The sequence below is a fragment of the Siniperca chuatsi genome, linkage group LG21 (genome assembly GCF_020085105.1).
Source record: "Siniperca chuatsi isolate FFG_IHB_CAS linkage group LG21, ASM2008510v1, whole genome shotgun sequence".
Taxonomy (NCBI): domain Eukaryota; kingdom Metazoa; phylum Chordata; class Actinopteri; order Centrarchiformes; family Sinipercidae; genus Siniperca; species Siniperca chuatsi.
The window spans coordinates 259,175-274,111 of record NC_058062.1 but is presented as its reverse complement, the minus strand read 5'-3'; the positions used below and the strand labels follow the sequence as shown (position 1 = coordinate 274,111).

Below are 14,937 nucleotides of genomic sequence, written 5' to 3'. Positions count from 1 at the left end.
TCTGCTGTGATTGGCTCAGACACTACGGTCATGTGAGCAACAGCTCTCTGACTCTCGTCCAGCTCATGCTGAGTGCAACCATAGCACACTGACACAAGGTCCTGGAGGAGCTTCCATGGGGCCTTGAAAACTTTCCAGGAGTCTTTGAGGGTGTTTTGGGGGTCCTTAAAGAGGTTCAGGGTACTTCAACATGTGCTCAGAGTCTCTGTCAGGTCCTCGAGGGGGTTTAAATAATTCTTTACACACTATATAAGTTTACATCTATCAATGCATATTAAATATATATATATACTTACATAAACATAAAATAGATCATGTATGTTAACACATGTGGACGGATGTTAAAAATAGACTCTATATATTTACATATACAGACACATATTGAATCCAACTCACGATGAGAACGAGACTCTGACCTTTCTGAAGTGGGACGAGCAGAGGAAGCTTCAGATTAAGAGTCAGTGTGACAGGAGGAATGATCACAGACAATAATAACTCTGTAACATACAGACAGACGTGAGACTGTTAGTTACGTGAGAGAGTCTTAAAAAACTCTGCACTGGCCCTTTAAGGGGCTGTCGACTCGTTAGTAGCATCTAGTGGAGCTTTAAGAAACTACAACAGCAGAAACACCTGTCTCCTCCATTACAACCACACAAAGTCTGACATATGTGCGTGTATCAGCATATATGCTGTTAATGGACTGTATATGTTTATTAAAACTTTATTATATGTTTACATATGCTGATTATAATAAAACTTGATTATATGTTTACATATATTGATATATAATAAAACTTTATTATGTTTACATATACTGATATATAATAAAACTTTATTATATATGTTTACATATGCTGATTATAATAAAACTTTATTATGTTTACATATACTGATATATAATAAAACTTTATTATGTTTACATATATTGATATATAATAAAACTTTATTATATGTTTACATATACTGATTATAATAAAACTTTATTATATATGTTTACATATACTGATTATAATAAAACTTTATCATATATGTTTACATATGCTGATTATAATAAAACTTTATTATGTTTACATATACTGATATATAATAAAACTTTATTATGTTTACATATATTGATATATAATAAAACTTTATTATATGTTTACATATACTGATTATAATAAAACTTTATTATATATGTTTACATATACTGATATATAATAAAACTTTATTATATATGTTTACATATACTGTTTATAATAAAACTTGATTATATATGTTTACATATACTGATTATAATAAAACTTGATTATATATGTTTACATATACTGATTATAATAAAACTTGATTATATATGTTTATATATATTTATATATAATAAAACTTTATTATATATGTTTACATATACTGATTATAATAAAACTTTATTATATGTTTACATATACTGATTATAATAAAACTTGATTATATATGTTTACATATACTGATTATAATAAAACTTTATTATATGTTTACATATACTGATTATAATAAAACTTTATTATATATGTTTATATATATTTATATATAATAAAACTTTATTATATATGTTTACATATACTGATTATAATAAAACTTGATTATATATGTTTACATATACTGATATTGTCGTATGCACGATCTTCGAACCCCAAAAAATGCAGAATACCGAGAAGTCTCTGTAATCCAAAACACACTTTATTCGTAATAAAGTCGAATGGTGAATGAGCAGTGTAGACAGATGACGACAGGCAAGGTGAAGCTGGCTGGAGAAGCAGGCAGACAGGCAGACAGGAATCCAGGAAACCACAGGAGCGGCGATCACCAGCACCGGGTAATGCCTTAGGCAGAGCAAAAACAGACAGGATCAAAAACACGAAGGAAAAACACACTTGCAAAAAGTACTTAGCTTTAGCGAGAGCCTAGACGTAGTTGTTGTACAATGTACGGGGACGATCTGGCGTCGGAGTAGTGGAAAAGCCTGGTATATAAGCTGTGAAGACTGATGAGTAGATAGGAGACAGGTGTGCTGGTGATCAGCCGCAGGTGGGAGGTTCCTAGAGCCAGGCAGGTAACATACACACACATACACACACACATATATCCAAAGACAAGTAGGGGACCCACAAGACACACCAGGAAGGGGAACACAACAGAGAACACAGGGCTGGAGAGGAAAAGGTGGCAGACTACCACAGTACCCCCTCCTCAACGGGAGCCTCCTGGCGACCCACCAGGTTTCTCCGGGTGGGCCCGGTGAAATTCCTTCACCATCCTAGGATCGAGGATGCGGGAACGGGGAACCCAGGACCGTTCCTCTGGACCATATCCTCCCAGTCCACAAGGTATTGGAACCCCTCCCCGGCGGCGCACGTCCATAAGGCGTCTGACGGAGAAGGCCGGCTGGTTATCAATGACCCGGGCGGGTGGAGGGGTGACGGAAGGAGGGCACAGAGTGCTGGAGGTGACTGGTTTGAGCTGAGAAACGTGAAAGGTGGGATGGACCCTCATGGAGCGGGGTAGCTTGAGTCTGACAGCAGCAGGGTTAATGATCCGTTCAATAACAAAAGGGCCAATGTAGCGGGGAGACAGTTTCTATGACTCAGTCCTTAATGGAATATTCTTTGAAGATAACCAAACACTCTGACCTGGTCTGTAAGTGGGTGCTGGTATTCGGCGACGATCTGCGATCTGACGGTTCCTCTCAGTAGATCGAAGAAGGGCGGCCCGAGTCTCTCTCCAAACCCTTCGGCAACGCCGGAGATGGTGTTGCACGGATGGAACCGCAAGCTCACTCTCCTGGGCTGGAAAAAGGGGTGGCTGATACCCAAGCGAGGATTCAAAAGGGGAGAGTCCGGAAGCTGCGCACGTTAGGGAGTTGTGCGCATACTCTACCCAGGGGAGTTGGGAACTCCAAGAGGTGGGATTGGAGGCGACCACACAACGAAGAGCTGCTTCAAGGTCCTGATTGGCTCTCTCCGTCTGCCCGTTCGATTGTGGGTGAAAGCCGGAGGAGAGACTAATGGTTGCCCCAGAGCTTGGCCAAAAGCTCTCCAGACCTGAGAAATAAACTGGGGACCTCGATCCGAAACAATGTCCAAAGGGATCCCATGGAGTCGGAACACTTGATGAGTCAGAAGCTCAGCCGTCTCCAGCGCAGAAGGGAGCTTGGGTAAGGCCACGAAGTGTACCGCCTTGGAAAATCGGTCCACAATGGTTAGAACGGTGGTGTTCCCCTGCAATGGGGGCAGTCCGGTGACGAAATCCAGGGCGATATGGGACCAAGGACGACTGGGAACTGGGAGTGGTAGCAGAAGACCAGCTGGTGGTCGATGTGAAGACTTCCCACGAGCACATAGTAGTACAGGCGGCCACGAATGCCCGGGTGTCGGCCTCCATGGTGGTCCACCAAAAATGCCGTCGGAGGAGAGAGAGAGTTCGGGTGACGCCAGGATGACAGGCGAAATGGGAGTTGTGGACCCATTGTAGTACTTGAGATCGCATGGCGTCGGGGACAAACAAGCGGTTCGGTGGACCGTTACCTGGGTCTGGCTGATCCCTCTGGGCCTCCCTCACTTTGGCTTCGATCTCCCACGTGAGTGCCGCTACCACACAGGTGGGGGGCAGGATCGTATCTGACCCGGTCTCAAGATCTTGGCGAGACAAGGCATCGGCCTTGATGTTCTTAGATCCGGGTCGGTAGGTGAGGGTGAATTCAAAACGCCCAAAAAACAACGCCCATCGTGCTTGCCGAGAGTTTAATCTTTTAGCCGACTGAATATACTCAAGGTTCTTATGGTCTGTCCAGACTGTAAATGGCTGCTCAGCTCCCTCCAGCCAATGGCGCCACTCCTCCAAAGCCATCTTGACAGCCAAGAGCTCCCTGTTGCCCACATCATAATTATGTTCGGCGGGAGTGAGTCGGCGGGAGAAAAACGCACAAGGGTGGAGTCTCTGGTCGGCGTCGGAGTACTGGGAGAGTATGGCTCCGACTCCCACTTCTGAAGCGTCCACCTCCACCGTGAATTGACGTGAAGCATCCGGTTGGATCAGGATGGGCGCGGCCGTGAACAGGGCCTTAAGCTTGGCCCAAGCTGTGTTAGCCTCTGCGCTCCAAGCAAAAGCCACTTTCGAGGAGGTGAGTCTGGTGAGGGGAGCCGCCACCCGACTGTAGTCACGGATGAATCTCCGATAGAAATTCGCAAACCCGAGGAAGCGTTGCAGCTGTTTACGGTTGGTAGGTGTAGGCCACTCTGATACCGCCTTTACCTTGGCCGGGTCCGTCCTCATCCGCCCACTCTCCAAGATGTAGCCCAAGAAACTGACGCAGTCCGTATGGAATTTGCACTTCTCCGCCTTGACGAAAAGACAGTTCTCCAAGAGCTGTTGTAATACTAGACGGACATGGTTGACGTGGCTGGCTGGGTCTTGGGAGAAGATGAGGATGTCGTCGAGGTATACGACAACAAAGCGGTTCAGGAAGTCGCGGAGAACGTCATTCACCAGAGCCTGGAATACTGCCGGAGCGTTGGTGAGTCCGAACGGCATTACAAGGTATTTGAAATGTCCCAGGGGTGTGTTGAAGGCAGTCTTCCATTCGTCCCCCTCCCTTATGCGGACCAGATGGTAAGCATTGCGGAGATCCAGCTTAGAGAAGATGGTGGACCCGTGGAGAGGTTCGAATGTTGAATTGATGAGAGGCAGGGGGTACTTGTTCTTTACGGTGATGAGGTTAAGACCTCTGTAGTCAATGCAGGGGCGTAGTGTCTTGTCCTTCTTGGCCACGAAGAAAAACCCTGCCCCTACCGGTGAGGAGGAGGCTCGAATGAGGCCTGTCTGTAAAGAGTCTCTAATGTATGTCTCCATGGCCTCCCGTTCAGGTCGAGACAGATTGTAGAGGCGACTCGACGGAAGAGAGGCGCCAGGCAGGAGATCGATGGCGCAATCATAAGGACGGTGTGGAGGAAGGGACAGAGCCCGGTCTTTACTGAACACCTCTTGTAGGTCGTGGTATTCCAGGATATTGGTTAGGTCGGGTAGGTGGCAGACTACCATAGATATATAATAAAACTTTATTATATATGTTTATATATATTTATATATAATAAAACTTTATTATATATGTTTACATATACTGATATATAATAAAACTGTATTATATATGTTTACGTATATTGGTGTAAAGTTAAAAAAAGTTTGTATATATTTACATATATGGACCAATAGTTTAAAAGAAAAAAACATATCTTTACATGTGTGTAAAAACTCATTCAGGAAACGTTCATACGCACAGATATGATCTTAACTTGTGTGTTCGAGCAAATTTAGTATTTTGTCAGATTTTTTTCTTATTTTAAAAATGTTTGTAGGTAAGAAAAATAATTAGGAGTGGTCCGTATCGGTCAGGACGGTTCGGTTTTTACAAACAAATTTAAGGGAAATGAAGAAAACATTGGTAAAAGAGCCCCAAAGTTTCCAACATCTAGACCAGTGGCACAACTTCAATTTCACTGTATTATTATACTGTATTATTATACTGTACATACTTATCAACCTCTAATCCCCTTTGTACTTCACTTATTTTGTTTTATACTGATCTCCAGCTGGTTCTGAATGTATCGGGCCTGTATTACAGAGTGTTATATTCTGTGTGACTGACAGCGAGCTGCTGGAACAGAGTTTCCTCTCAGGATCAATAAAGTGTCTGACAGATATTTATTTATCATATTAGAACATTTGTGTTTAATGTGGCATTTATTTATTACATTGAATAATAATGAGTTTAGAGTGACATGGCTGTCGTCTGCACAGTGGAAAAAGTGCTGAAGCAGCTGATTCAACAGACGTGAGGAATGTGCTGCAGTTTGGTTTCACCTTTTTTCCTAAAAGCTGAAGTGAAGTGGAAACTGAATGAGGAGTGAGTGAGGAGGACTTTCCTTCTGTCTGCATCGCCACATTTCTCAGCAGAAGCTGAAAGTCATTCAGAAAAAAAGCCAACTTCAAGTTATAGATAACCCTCTGAGGGGGGTTATGTGGTTTCCTTTCTGTTGTTGGAGTCGGATCCTCCACTCTTTTCTGCATAAATGTAAACTGCGGCTGAACTTCCTGCCTCGTGTCCATCTCTGGCTTTCTTTTCTCTCCCGTTCTGCCGAGTCTTCTCTGTAAATGCAAACTGAAGATTTCGGGGGTTAAACCGCATCCTGAGCGAGTCGATGTGTGATGACACAGACGGGTTTTACTTTGATTCATACAGAAAACATAAAGATGTGCAAAATGGAATCTAAGACACTTTGTGGCCAAAATGTTGTCGACTCCTTATTTTGAAATAAGGGGAAAAGTTAATGATGCAGCGTTTAATAATGTGTTAGTCCACAGTTTCCTGCCTCTGTTAAACCTTAAAACATGTAAATCCTCATCACAGAGTCCTTTATTCAAACTATATATATATTATATTATATATTAATATATATATATATATATATATATATATATATATATATATATATATATATATATATATATATATATATACTAGAGCCATAAAACTGTTCAGTATTTCACTAGAAAAAGAAATCCTTGTAAAGTGCCTGAGCCTCAGGTTGGGCACCAGTGTGAGCTTCCTGTTCATTTTTTACATTCAGATCTCATGAATTCACTATTAATAATGATTTAGCTCAGATATGTTAAAGGGACACTTACAGAATAAACTAATGGACAATAATAAATGTAAGTATTTTAAAACTGGTCATCTTCATGGTTTAAGTGCGTTTAAAGGGATGAAAAGCTCTCAAACTATAAATGGACTGTCACGTATTAAGCGGGGGGTTAAAGGGTGTTCTGGGTAAAAACGTTTAAGGTCAAAAAGACCTTTAATTGACCAAATAAATAAATCAAAGTGAAAATTATGAATTTCATTCTGTGTTCATTTTAAGTCTTTTTATCCGTTAAAACCCCCTTAAACTGAGCAGATAATCAATAAATCCCCCATTAATATATTAGAATCAATTCATTCGTTCATAATTAACCCCAAATTTGGGGTGAACCCTTGAATTTGCATTATAATTGAGGAATTAGATAGTTTTGGTAAAAAATAAGGGAGGCTGTATGTTATTGTCTATCTTAAGGTGGATTTATCACCTAAAAACCTCTTCATTTGCACCTTAATTAAAAACAGAGTAGCTGTGCTGCGTTTTAAGGAGTTAATCATCTCTGGATCCCTGAGAAAACTTAATATATTCCAGGCCACAAATGTTTCCATTCATTAGTCCCAAATCTGTCAAACCTGTGAAATATCTGAATAAGAATCAAATTAAAATGTCATTAATTAGCAGCTGGAAATATAAACCTTAATAACACCTTAAACTCACCAAATAATTAGGCCTTTAATTAACGATAATTGATTAACGTTAAGGGGAAAGTCTGTACGAGGTTTTTAAATAAATGGATAAACGCTGGTGTCTTTTCAGGGAGAACTGATTTTGAATCAGCTAAAACTAAACACTGTACGGCCAAAAATATGTGGACACACTTTTGGTCTAATGTCATATAAATGCACGTAGCTGCAACGTTCAGCTGTCCACATATTTTTGCCATGTTTTATTCCTGAAATAATCCAGTTTATTTGTCGTATTTGTGGTCTGATTGCACTTTACGGTGTTGTTTTGTGTTAACAGTCATAGTAAGATGGCACACAGGCAGTGTGGCGCTCTGTGGTGGTGGTGGCGCTGTGGGGGGGCGGGGGGGAATTTCCAATTTCGTAGAATGTATTCTTTGATAATGCTTTGAAGACTTCAGAGTTTCAGTTTCTTTCCATTCAAGATGAAGCTTTATTTAAACCACAAGATGAGAGAGATGCTCATCAGAACCACAACAACCACCAGCCAGAGGGAGAACCAGATCAACAAAGACCAGAACCTGCAGGACGCCCAGCAGACACACAGTGAGTTTATTTCATCTGTTCACGGTTCATTCACAGCATTAATACACTTTTTCTATCAGACGTGAAGAAGAAAGTTTTAATCCACAAAGATCAAAGTTTTCCTCTCAAACAAACGTGTTGATGAGAGGAAGATTGTGTAGCTCAACAAACAGTTTACTCAGTAAGATCCAGACATTTGTCACTACAGGAATATTTGGAAACATATCTCTGGTTAATTTTTATTTGTGTCAGTCATTTATGCATGATGATATTTTAGGTGTCACATCTGCATCTGACACGAAAACATCTGTTTTCAGTTAAAGTTTAGACTTCTGTTAAAAATAATCAAGACATTTAATATTTATTACAAAATCAGGATTAGAAACAAAAACATGAACTCTTTCTGTGGTAAATATTTCAAAATGATATTATATATAATATATATCTGTATTTATATGTTTTCATGTTTGTGGTTTGAGTTTCGGATTTCTTTGATCAGATCTTTAACATCTGAATTAATTATTAATACATCCAGGACTTCAGGGGTCAGGTGGTGAAAGTAATTAAGTCCATTTACTCAAGTAAGAGTTTTACACAAAACACACGAAGAGTTTATAAAATGTTTTGTTATAAATTAAACTCCCAACTGTTTGTACGAGTTCAGCTGAAACGATCAGTTGATCGATCGATTAGTCGACTGACAGAAAATCAATGGTTGAAGTCATTTTGCAGCTTCTCAGATGTGCAGATCTGCTGCTTTTCCTCTGAACGACTGTAATAACTGTGATGTTTGTTAATAACGTCGAGCTTTGGACTGTCGGTCGGACACGACGACACGGTGAAGGCGTCGCTTTGGGCTCTGGGTCGTCGTGACGGCGTTTCTCACCGTTTTCACCAGTTTTCCAAACCGATCGATCGATCGATGGATCGACGGAGAAAAGAATGGGCAGATGGATCCAGAATGAAAAGCATCATCAGCTGCAGTCCGATACAAACCGGTTCAACATGAGCTCCAGCTCCACCAGCTGCAGCAGCAACATCCTGCTTTACATTAATGCACGAGGAATAATAACCTGATGACAGAATATATAACAGCACAGCAGCCACAGGGACGCTGCACTGCTTTAATGCTTTAAGGGCTTTTTCCTGATCACACTCTCACACTTTCACTGCAGCAGAGGGTTTTCAGTGTGCAAAGAGAAAACTTCTCTTATGAATTGGCGCTAAATAAATAAATTCATTGAAATGATTAATACTTTTACTGCAGCAAAGGATGTGCGTACTTCGTCCACCAGACTCTTCTTCTCTTCTTCTTCTTCTTTCTGTCGACTCAGCAGCAGAACGTCCTCTGACCTTAAAGGACTTTCTGAACGCAACGTTCACAGTTTCTGACAAGTTCAGTGGAAATAAACTATTTCACTCACATTTTTACAGGCTTTAACTTCATTTCTATATTTAAGTTTTCACACGTAACAAAATGGTAAATAAATATAGATTGTGTTGAATATACAGATGGATGTCGACAGCTCACACTTACCGTAATAACGTAACATGATTTCCACGCGTTGAGCCTCCTCGGCGGTCAGAGGTGGAAATATCTGTCAGCTAATAGAAGCGGTGACGGAGTTTCCTTTCAGTCAGAAATGTGAAGCGCGCATGAAGCCGAGTCCTGCTGTCGAGCTGTTCGGGAATCACAGATCTGTTGACTCACAAGCAGCTTTTCACTTTCACTCGTTTTCATGATGGTTGAAACTTTGCATTTCATTTGTGTTTGAATCTGATGTTAATGTTCATGTAAAGTACCACTTTGTTCTCTGCTGTTAGTCGGCGCTGAAATGAAACTTAACTTTGACTCGAGCTGAACGTTTCCCCCTCTGCTCTGACGCGCTGCGTGTTATTACAACACACTTCATCCGTCTGCGCTGCAGGTTTATCGCTCGCTCCCGTCACACTGTGATGTCAGAGGTCATCTGCGGCTGAGCGGAGATCCACAGCCGGCCAATAGAAACACTTGTTTCATCACTGTATTCAGGAGAAACTGTACTTTGTGTTTTTATTGCGTTGCCTTTGATGTTTGTTACTTATTTCTTTGGTTTGAATGTTTGAAAACCTGAATTTAAAAATGTCATTAATATTAAACATTTTATCGTCCGCAATGTGGGACACGGCGTTAAAGACAGTACATATAGTGTATATATATAACATATATATATGTTATATATGTATATTATATATATATATGTGTATGTATATATGTATGTATATACATATATGTATGTATATATAACGTATCTATATGCGTATGTATATTATATATGTATGTTATATATATATATATATATATATATATATACATATATACATATGTGTGTATATATATATATGTTTATACACACACACACACATTTGTATTATATCGACACAATATAGTGGTGTTGTGTGTATGCAGTTTTATGATTTATATTATTACCACCACTAATGATAATAATAATACGTCGTGTCCAATTAAAAAATTAGAAATAATATATGTATAGATAAAAGTCTGTGGGAGGAATCTGGAAAGTCAGTGGTGTAGAGAGAGCACTGTTGTGTTGTAAGAACAAAGAAAAGGAAACTAATGGGGAGAGGAGCTCTTAGGACTGGCTGCAGGCCTGGTACATGGGGCACACCTGGGCCAGGTGTGCCCCATGCACCAGGCCTGCAGCTGATTAACCTCCCAACAGGTCTGCAGCCCTGGAGACAGAAAGCAGCGGCCGTCACACTCAGTCTGAAACTACCTGACATCATCAAAATAAAGGATGTCTGAGACTTCAGTTTACCCAACAAACAAAATGTCTCATATTTTTCTTGGAGTGGTTCGTCAGACGGGTCGCCGTCGTAACGTCCTCAGTTGTTTCTCCAGCTGTGATTTAGGACGAAGTTCAGGATTCAAAACCTTAAAATAAAATCTGTTTTGTTTGTTTTCATAAAGCTGCTGAAAGTGTTTTTAAGTGTTTGAACGTTTCTTCCCACTTTCCAGTTAAACTTTGTGTCAATCAAAATAAATCTGCATTAATTCCACATTGAAAGGATTGTGTACCTGAATGAACCTGCAGTGACTCACCTGGCAGAGGAGACGGCTCCTGGTCCAAGTCTCTGCTGTGGTTTGGATCAGAATCCGTGTGGTTTAATGACTCACACAGGTAGATGGCCTCTGATTGGTTCCGCTCTCTGGTTCAGGTTATATCTCACCTGAGGCATCAGGCTCACACAGCACATCTCAGTCCAGCTCAGACCAGACGAGGAACGGGACCAGGACCAGAACCAGAACCAGAACCAGGACCAAGATCACCTGAAGAACCAGAACTAGGACCCGCTTCAGGTGAAGGTTTTTACAACTCAGAACATCTTTGTCTTTCTGTAGAACTTAAACTAAAATTAAGGTCTGTATTAGAACCTCAGGACCTGAAGTAACAGAACAACCTGAAGAACCACCTGAAAGACCAGGACCTGCTGAAGATCACCTGAAACAAAATCCATCAGAACCAGAACCATGACACTCTCTTCAGTCCTCCTCGTCCTCCTGCAGGTCTGCAGCCTCCAGCTGATGGTGGCTGCCATGCCGAAGTGTCAGCTGCAGGGAGACCTGGTCATGTCGACCCACCACCTGCTCAGAGACCTGGTACGAGACTTTGACCTTTAAACAGAATGCTCTTACATGTCAGCTGACACTTTCACTACTGTCAGTGCTCTCTTCAACTGCTTACAGTGCACACACTTGAACTGTCTTGAGTGCTTCCACTTCAACTGAAATTTCAACGACTTTAACACTTACTGACGCTCACCCTTACATGTCAAGTAACACTTGCACTTATCTTTATTCTATAAATGACACCTCAACTGCATTCAGATCTTTCACTACAACTGACATTTCAGCTGCTTACAGTGCCTTAAATTTCAACGTCATTCATATCTTACTCTTGAACTTTCAGTTTCACTGCTTTTATCTTTTATTATTTAACTGAGTTAATCTGCTTTCAGTGATTACACTTCGACTGACACTTGAACAAAAAAAACTTCTTTAGCTCTTGAAACTCCCACAACTTTCAATCTTTATACACAGTTCACTTCAACTGCTTTCACAGTTTACTCTTCAGCTGAATCGTCAACTTCTATCGGCACTTCAATTTTAACACTTTTTTCAGTATTTTAGCTATTTCAATTTCAAATTTTCAACAGTGAGCACATGTTCACTTTCTTCAGAAAATGTCTATGTATAGCTTAGCATTAGCTGATGTTAGCCAGCCAGTATCTTTCTATGTATAGCTTAGCATTAGCTGATGTTAGCCAGCCAGTATCTTTCTATGTATAGCTTAGCATTAGCTGATGTTAGCCAGTCAGTATCTTTCTAGTTGTAGCTTGGCATTAGCTGCTGTTAGCAGGTCAGTTGTTGATAAAATTTGGACTGCTTCCTGTCTGTCCTGTAGGGGGAGGAGTTTCCTGTCCACTGCCGGGTGCTCAATACCAACATCTCCTTCCCAGACTCCGCCTTCCCTGCTAAGACAACCAATCACCCTCAGGTAATCCTCTGACCTCATCTGAGCCAATCGCAGAGCTGCTTTTATGTTCAGTTTGTTTAAAAACCTTTAAACTCTGAACCTGGTTGAAAACACTAACCTATGATTGGTTCCCTGCAGTGCCGCCAAGCATTATGGGTGGTGTATGAGTCTCTGCGGGAAGCGGGACAGATTTTCGGGGATCATGAGTTGCCTGTCGGAGAGGGAGGAGTCACCTGGGACAATGCGAAACTCGAAGACTTCCAAAACCTGCAGTTCCGACTGCTGGAGGAGGGAAGCTGTGTGAGTACCTGTCTGTCTGTACACCTGTCTGTCTCACCTGTCTGTCTGTACATCTGTCTGTCAGACATCCTGGGCTCCATTTGATTATTTATCTGTTTTTCTTTCCTCTTCCTCTCTGCCTGACCTGTCTCTCTCTCCAGTTGTCCAGAGTCAGTGGTTCAGGTGTTTTATCTTCATACTTCAGTAATGTGACAGCAGTTCTGCAGCAGCAGGTAAACTCACAAACACTAAACTGACTTTACGAATGTTTTTCTACAAAATTGTTTCCAGATGATTTTAAAGTCTCACGTCAGCAGAAAACAAATTGGGAATAAATTCAGTAACAGTCTAATATATTATATTATTCTAATAAAATATATCTGTGCAGAGAGAAAACCAAGAAGATGGGATGTTTATGCCCTGAATTAGGTCTGTCAGTCGTTTAGGTTGAGGTATCAGATCTCTGTGTGGACCAATCAAAGCTGAGGGTGCGGGTCTCTCTGTGTGTCACTCAGGAGAGCGCTGCCTGTGGTTGGATGGCTCTAAGGAGAGATCTGCTCAGGGTCCTGGCGACCGGCCTGCAGAAACACTGCACTTGTTTCACCTGGAGAGACGGCCACAAATGCCGAGACCACGCCCAGTGATTCCTGAGACCACCATCAGTATTGCCTGAGACCACGCCCAGTATTGCCTGAGACCACGCCCAGTATTGCCTGAGACCACGCCCAGTATTGCACGAGACCACGCCAACTGTTACACGAGACCACACCCAGTGATGGCCATTCATCATGCTGATTGACCTTAATATTTATTTATTTATTGACCTATTTATTGACCTATTTATCTATTTATTAAGACCATTTTTGATATTTTTATACTATATTTCATATATTTATATTTTTATAAATTATGTTTTACTGTAATTCTGTTGTTCTGTGATTATATTTTTGTTTCTGTTGTCTCACTGTTCATTTTAATAAAATTAAAGCATCAAGAAAACTGACAGTTTGAACTTTACTCTACTTTAACACACACACACACACACACACACACACACACACACACACACACAGTAACACACACACACACACTGCAGTGACTCACTGATGATCTCGGTTCTGTCACATCAGAAACATTCAGGATCAATAAATTCACATTGAATCATTATTAATATTTCATGACTCAAACTAAACAGAGCTCGAAGCAACTGAGTGACAATAAAACAGAATGAGCTCATTTATATCATTTATACTTGTTACGTTTTTCATGTAAATGAGATTAAACTTCTTCAAATGCAGATATTTGCGTGTTCAGGCTTTCTGCCTGTCTTCGCGAGTATCCAGGGCCGGACTCAGCGTGTCTGGCCTGGGGGTGCAGTAAAAATATCGGGGGGGGGATTGTTCCTAACTGCCTCTTTGTGCCCCGAGGAAAACGTCTCCAGAGGTTTGAACCATGAAGAGAAACGAGTGCGTTCTCAGCTGTCTCGGCTCTGGTATCTACAGGTATTCTTTCCTCCTGTTGGTGCTAACGCCGCGTCACGTCTCCATCCTGTCACTAACTTCCGCTGTTTGTTTTTAGCCCATAACTGCTAAAATTAGACTAAATTAAATCGTCGTATCGTACAAACGTTTGTTACTTTTTGATGCCTCCGCGGGACACGGAGATGGGGCGGCCCTACGCCCCCGGTCATGTGACCGGCTCCGGCGGCTCCGGTGAGGCTTTTGAAGTTGTGGAAATGATAAACGACGAATAGTATGACCAAAGGGTTGCCCTGTGAATGAAAATCTCCACATATGCCTCAGAACAAGCGCAGCTTGTCACGTTTGTATATTGCCTTATATTATGCTGTCACATGAACCAATATTAGCTACACATGTCTGCTGAGGGAGGCAGCTAAGGAGCTGACTCTGCAGAGCTGAGTCAGACTACCAGCAGGTGAAGCTTATACATACACACACACACACAGTAACACACAGTAACACACATGTATATATATATATATATATATATATATATAGTGGTGTGAAAAAGTGTTTTTTGCATGTTTGTCAAACAAATTTAAATATTAGTCAAAAATAACACAAGTAAACACAAAATGCAGTTTTTAAATGAAGGTTGTTATTATTAAGGGAAAACTAAATCCAAACCTACATGGCCCTGTGTGAAAAAGCGATTGCCCCCTAAACCTAATAACTGGCTGGG

General features: G+C 41.0%; 1 protein-coding gene and 1 long non-coding RNA gene across 3 annotated transcripts; one reads left to right on the top strand and one right to left on the bottom strand.

The window, feature by feature from the left end:
- Positions 1-1,680: 1,680 nt before the first annotated feature.
- Positions 1,681-2,094, bottom strand: LOC122869112. The gene is made up of 2 exons (XR_006376242.1): positions 1,942-2,094; positions 1,681-1,841 (listed from the first exon to the last, which is right to left on the bottom strand). It is a non-coding gene; the product is annotated as an uncharacterized LOC122869112 (long non-coding RNA).
- Positions 2,095-7,852: 5,758 nt separating this feature from the next.
- Positions 7,853-13,734, top strand: ifnphi3 (interferon phi 3). Of its 2 annotated transcripts, none has more exons than XM_044181379.1 (7): positions 7,853-7,939; positions 11,138-11,279; positions 11,360-11,579; positions 12,385-12,477; positions 12,595-12,756; positions 12,897-12,968; positions 13,251-13,734. In XM_044181379.1, the coding sequence occupies exons 3-7, from the start codon at positions 11,451-11,453 to the stop codon at positions 13,377-13,379; spliced, it is 585 nt and encodes a 194-aa protein (XP_044037314.1). In that variant the 5' UTR covers positions 7,853-7,939; positions 11,138-11,279; positions 11,360-11,450; the 3' UTR covers positions 13,380-13,734. The 2 variants fall into 2 exon arrangements, with proteins under 2 accessions (XP_044037314.1, XP_044037313.1); XM_044181378.1 differs by having other exon boundaries at positions 11,352-11,579; positions 13,251-13,612.
- The last annotated feature ends 1,203 nt before the right edge of the window (positions 13,735-14,937 follow it).

Bases quoted from the DNA above. Each gene is read 5' to 3' on its own strand.
- ifnphi3 (XM_044181379.1), top strand. From the start codon at position 11,451: ATGACACTCTCTTCAGTCCTCCTCGTCCTCCTGCAGGTCTGCAGCCTC. The intron at 11,580-12,384 runs GTACGAGACTTT...TCTGTCCTGTAG, and splicing joins ACCACCTGCTCAGAGACCTG to GGGGAGGAGTTTCCTGTCCA. The intron at 12,969-13,250 runs GTAAACTCACAA...TGTGTCACTCAG, and splicing joins CAGCAGTTCTGCAGCAGCAG to GAGAGCGCTGCCTGTGGTTG.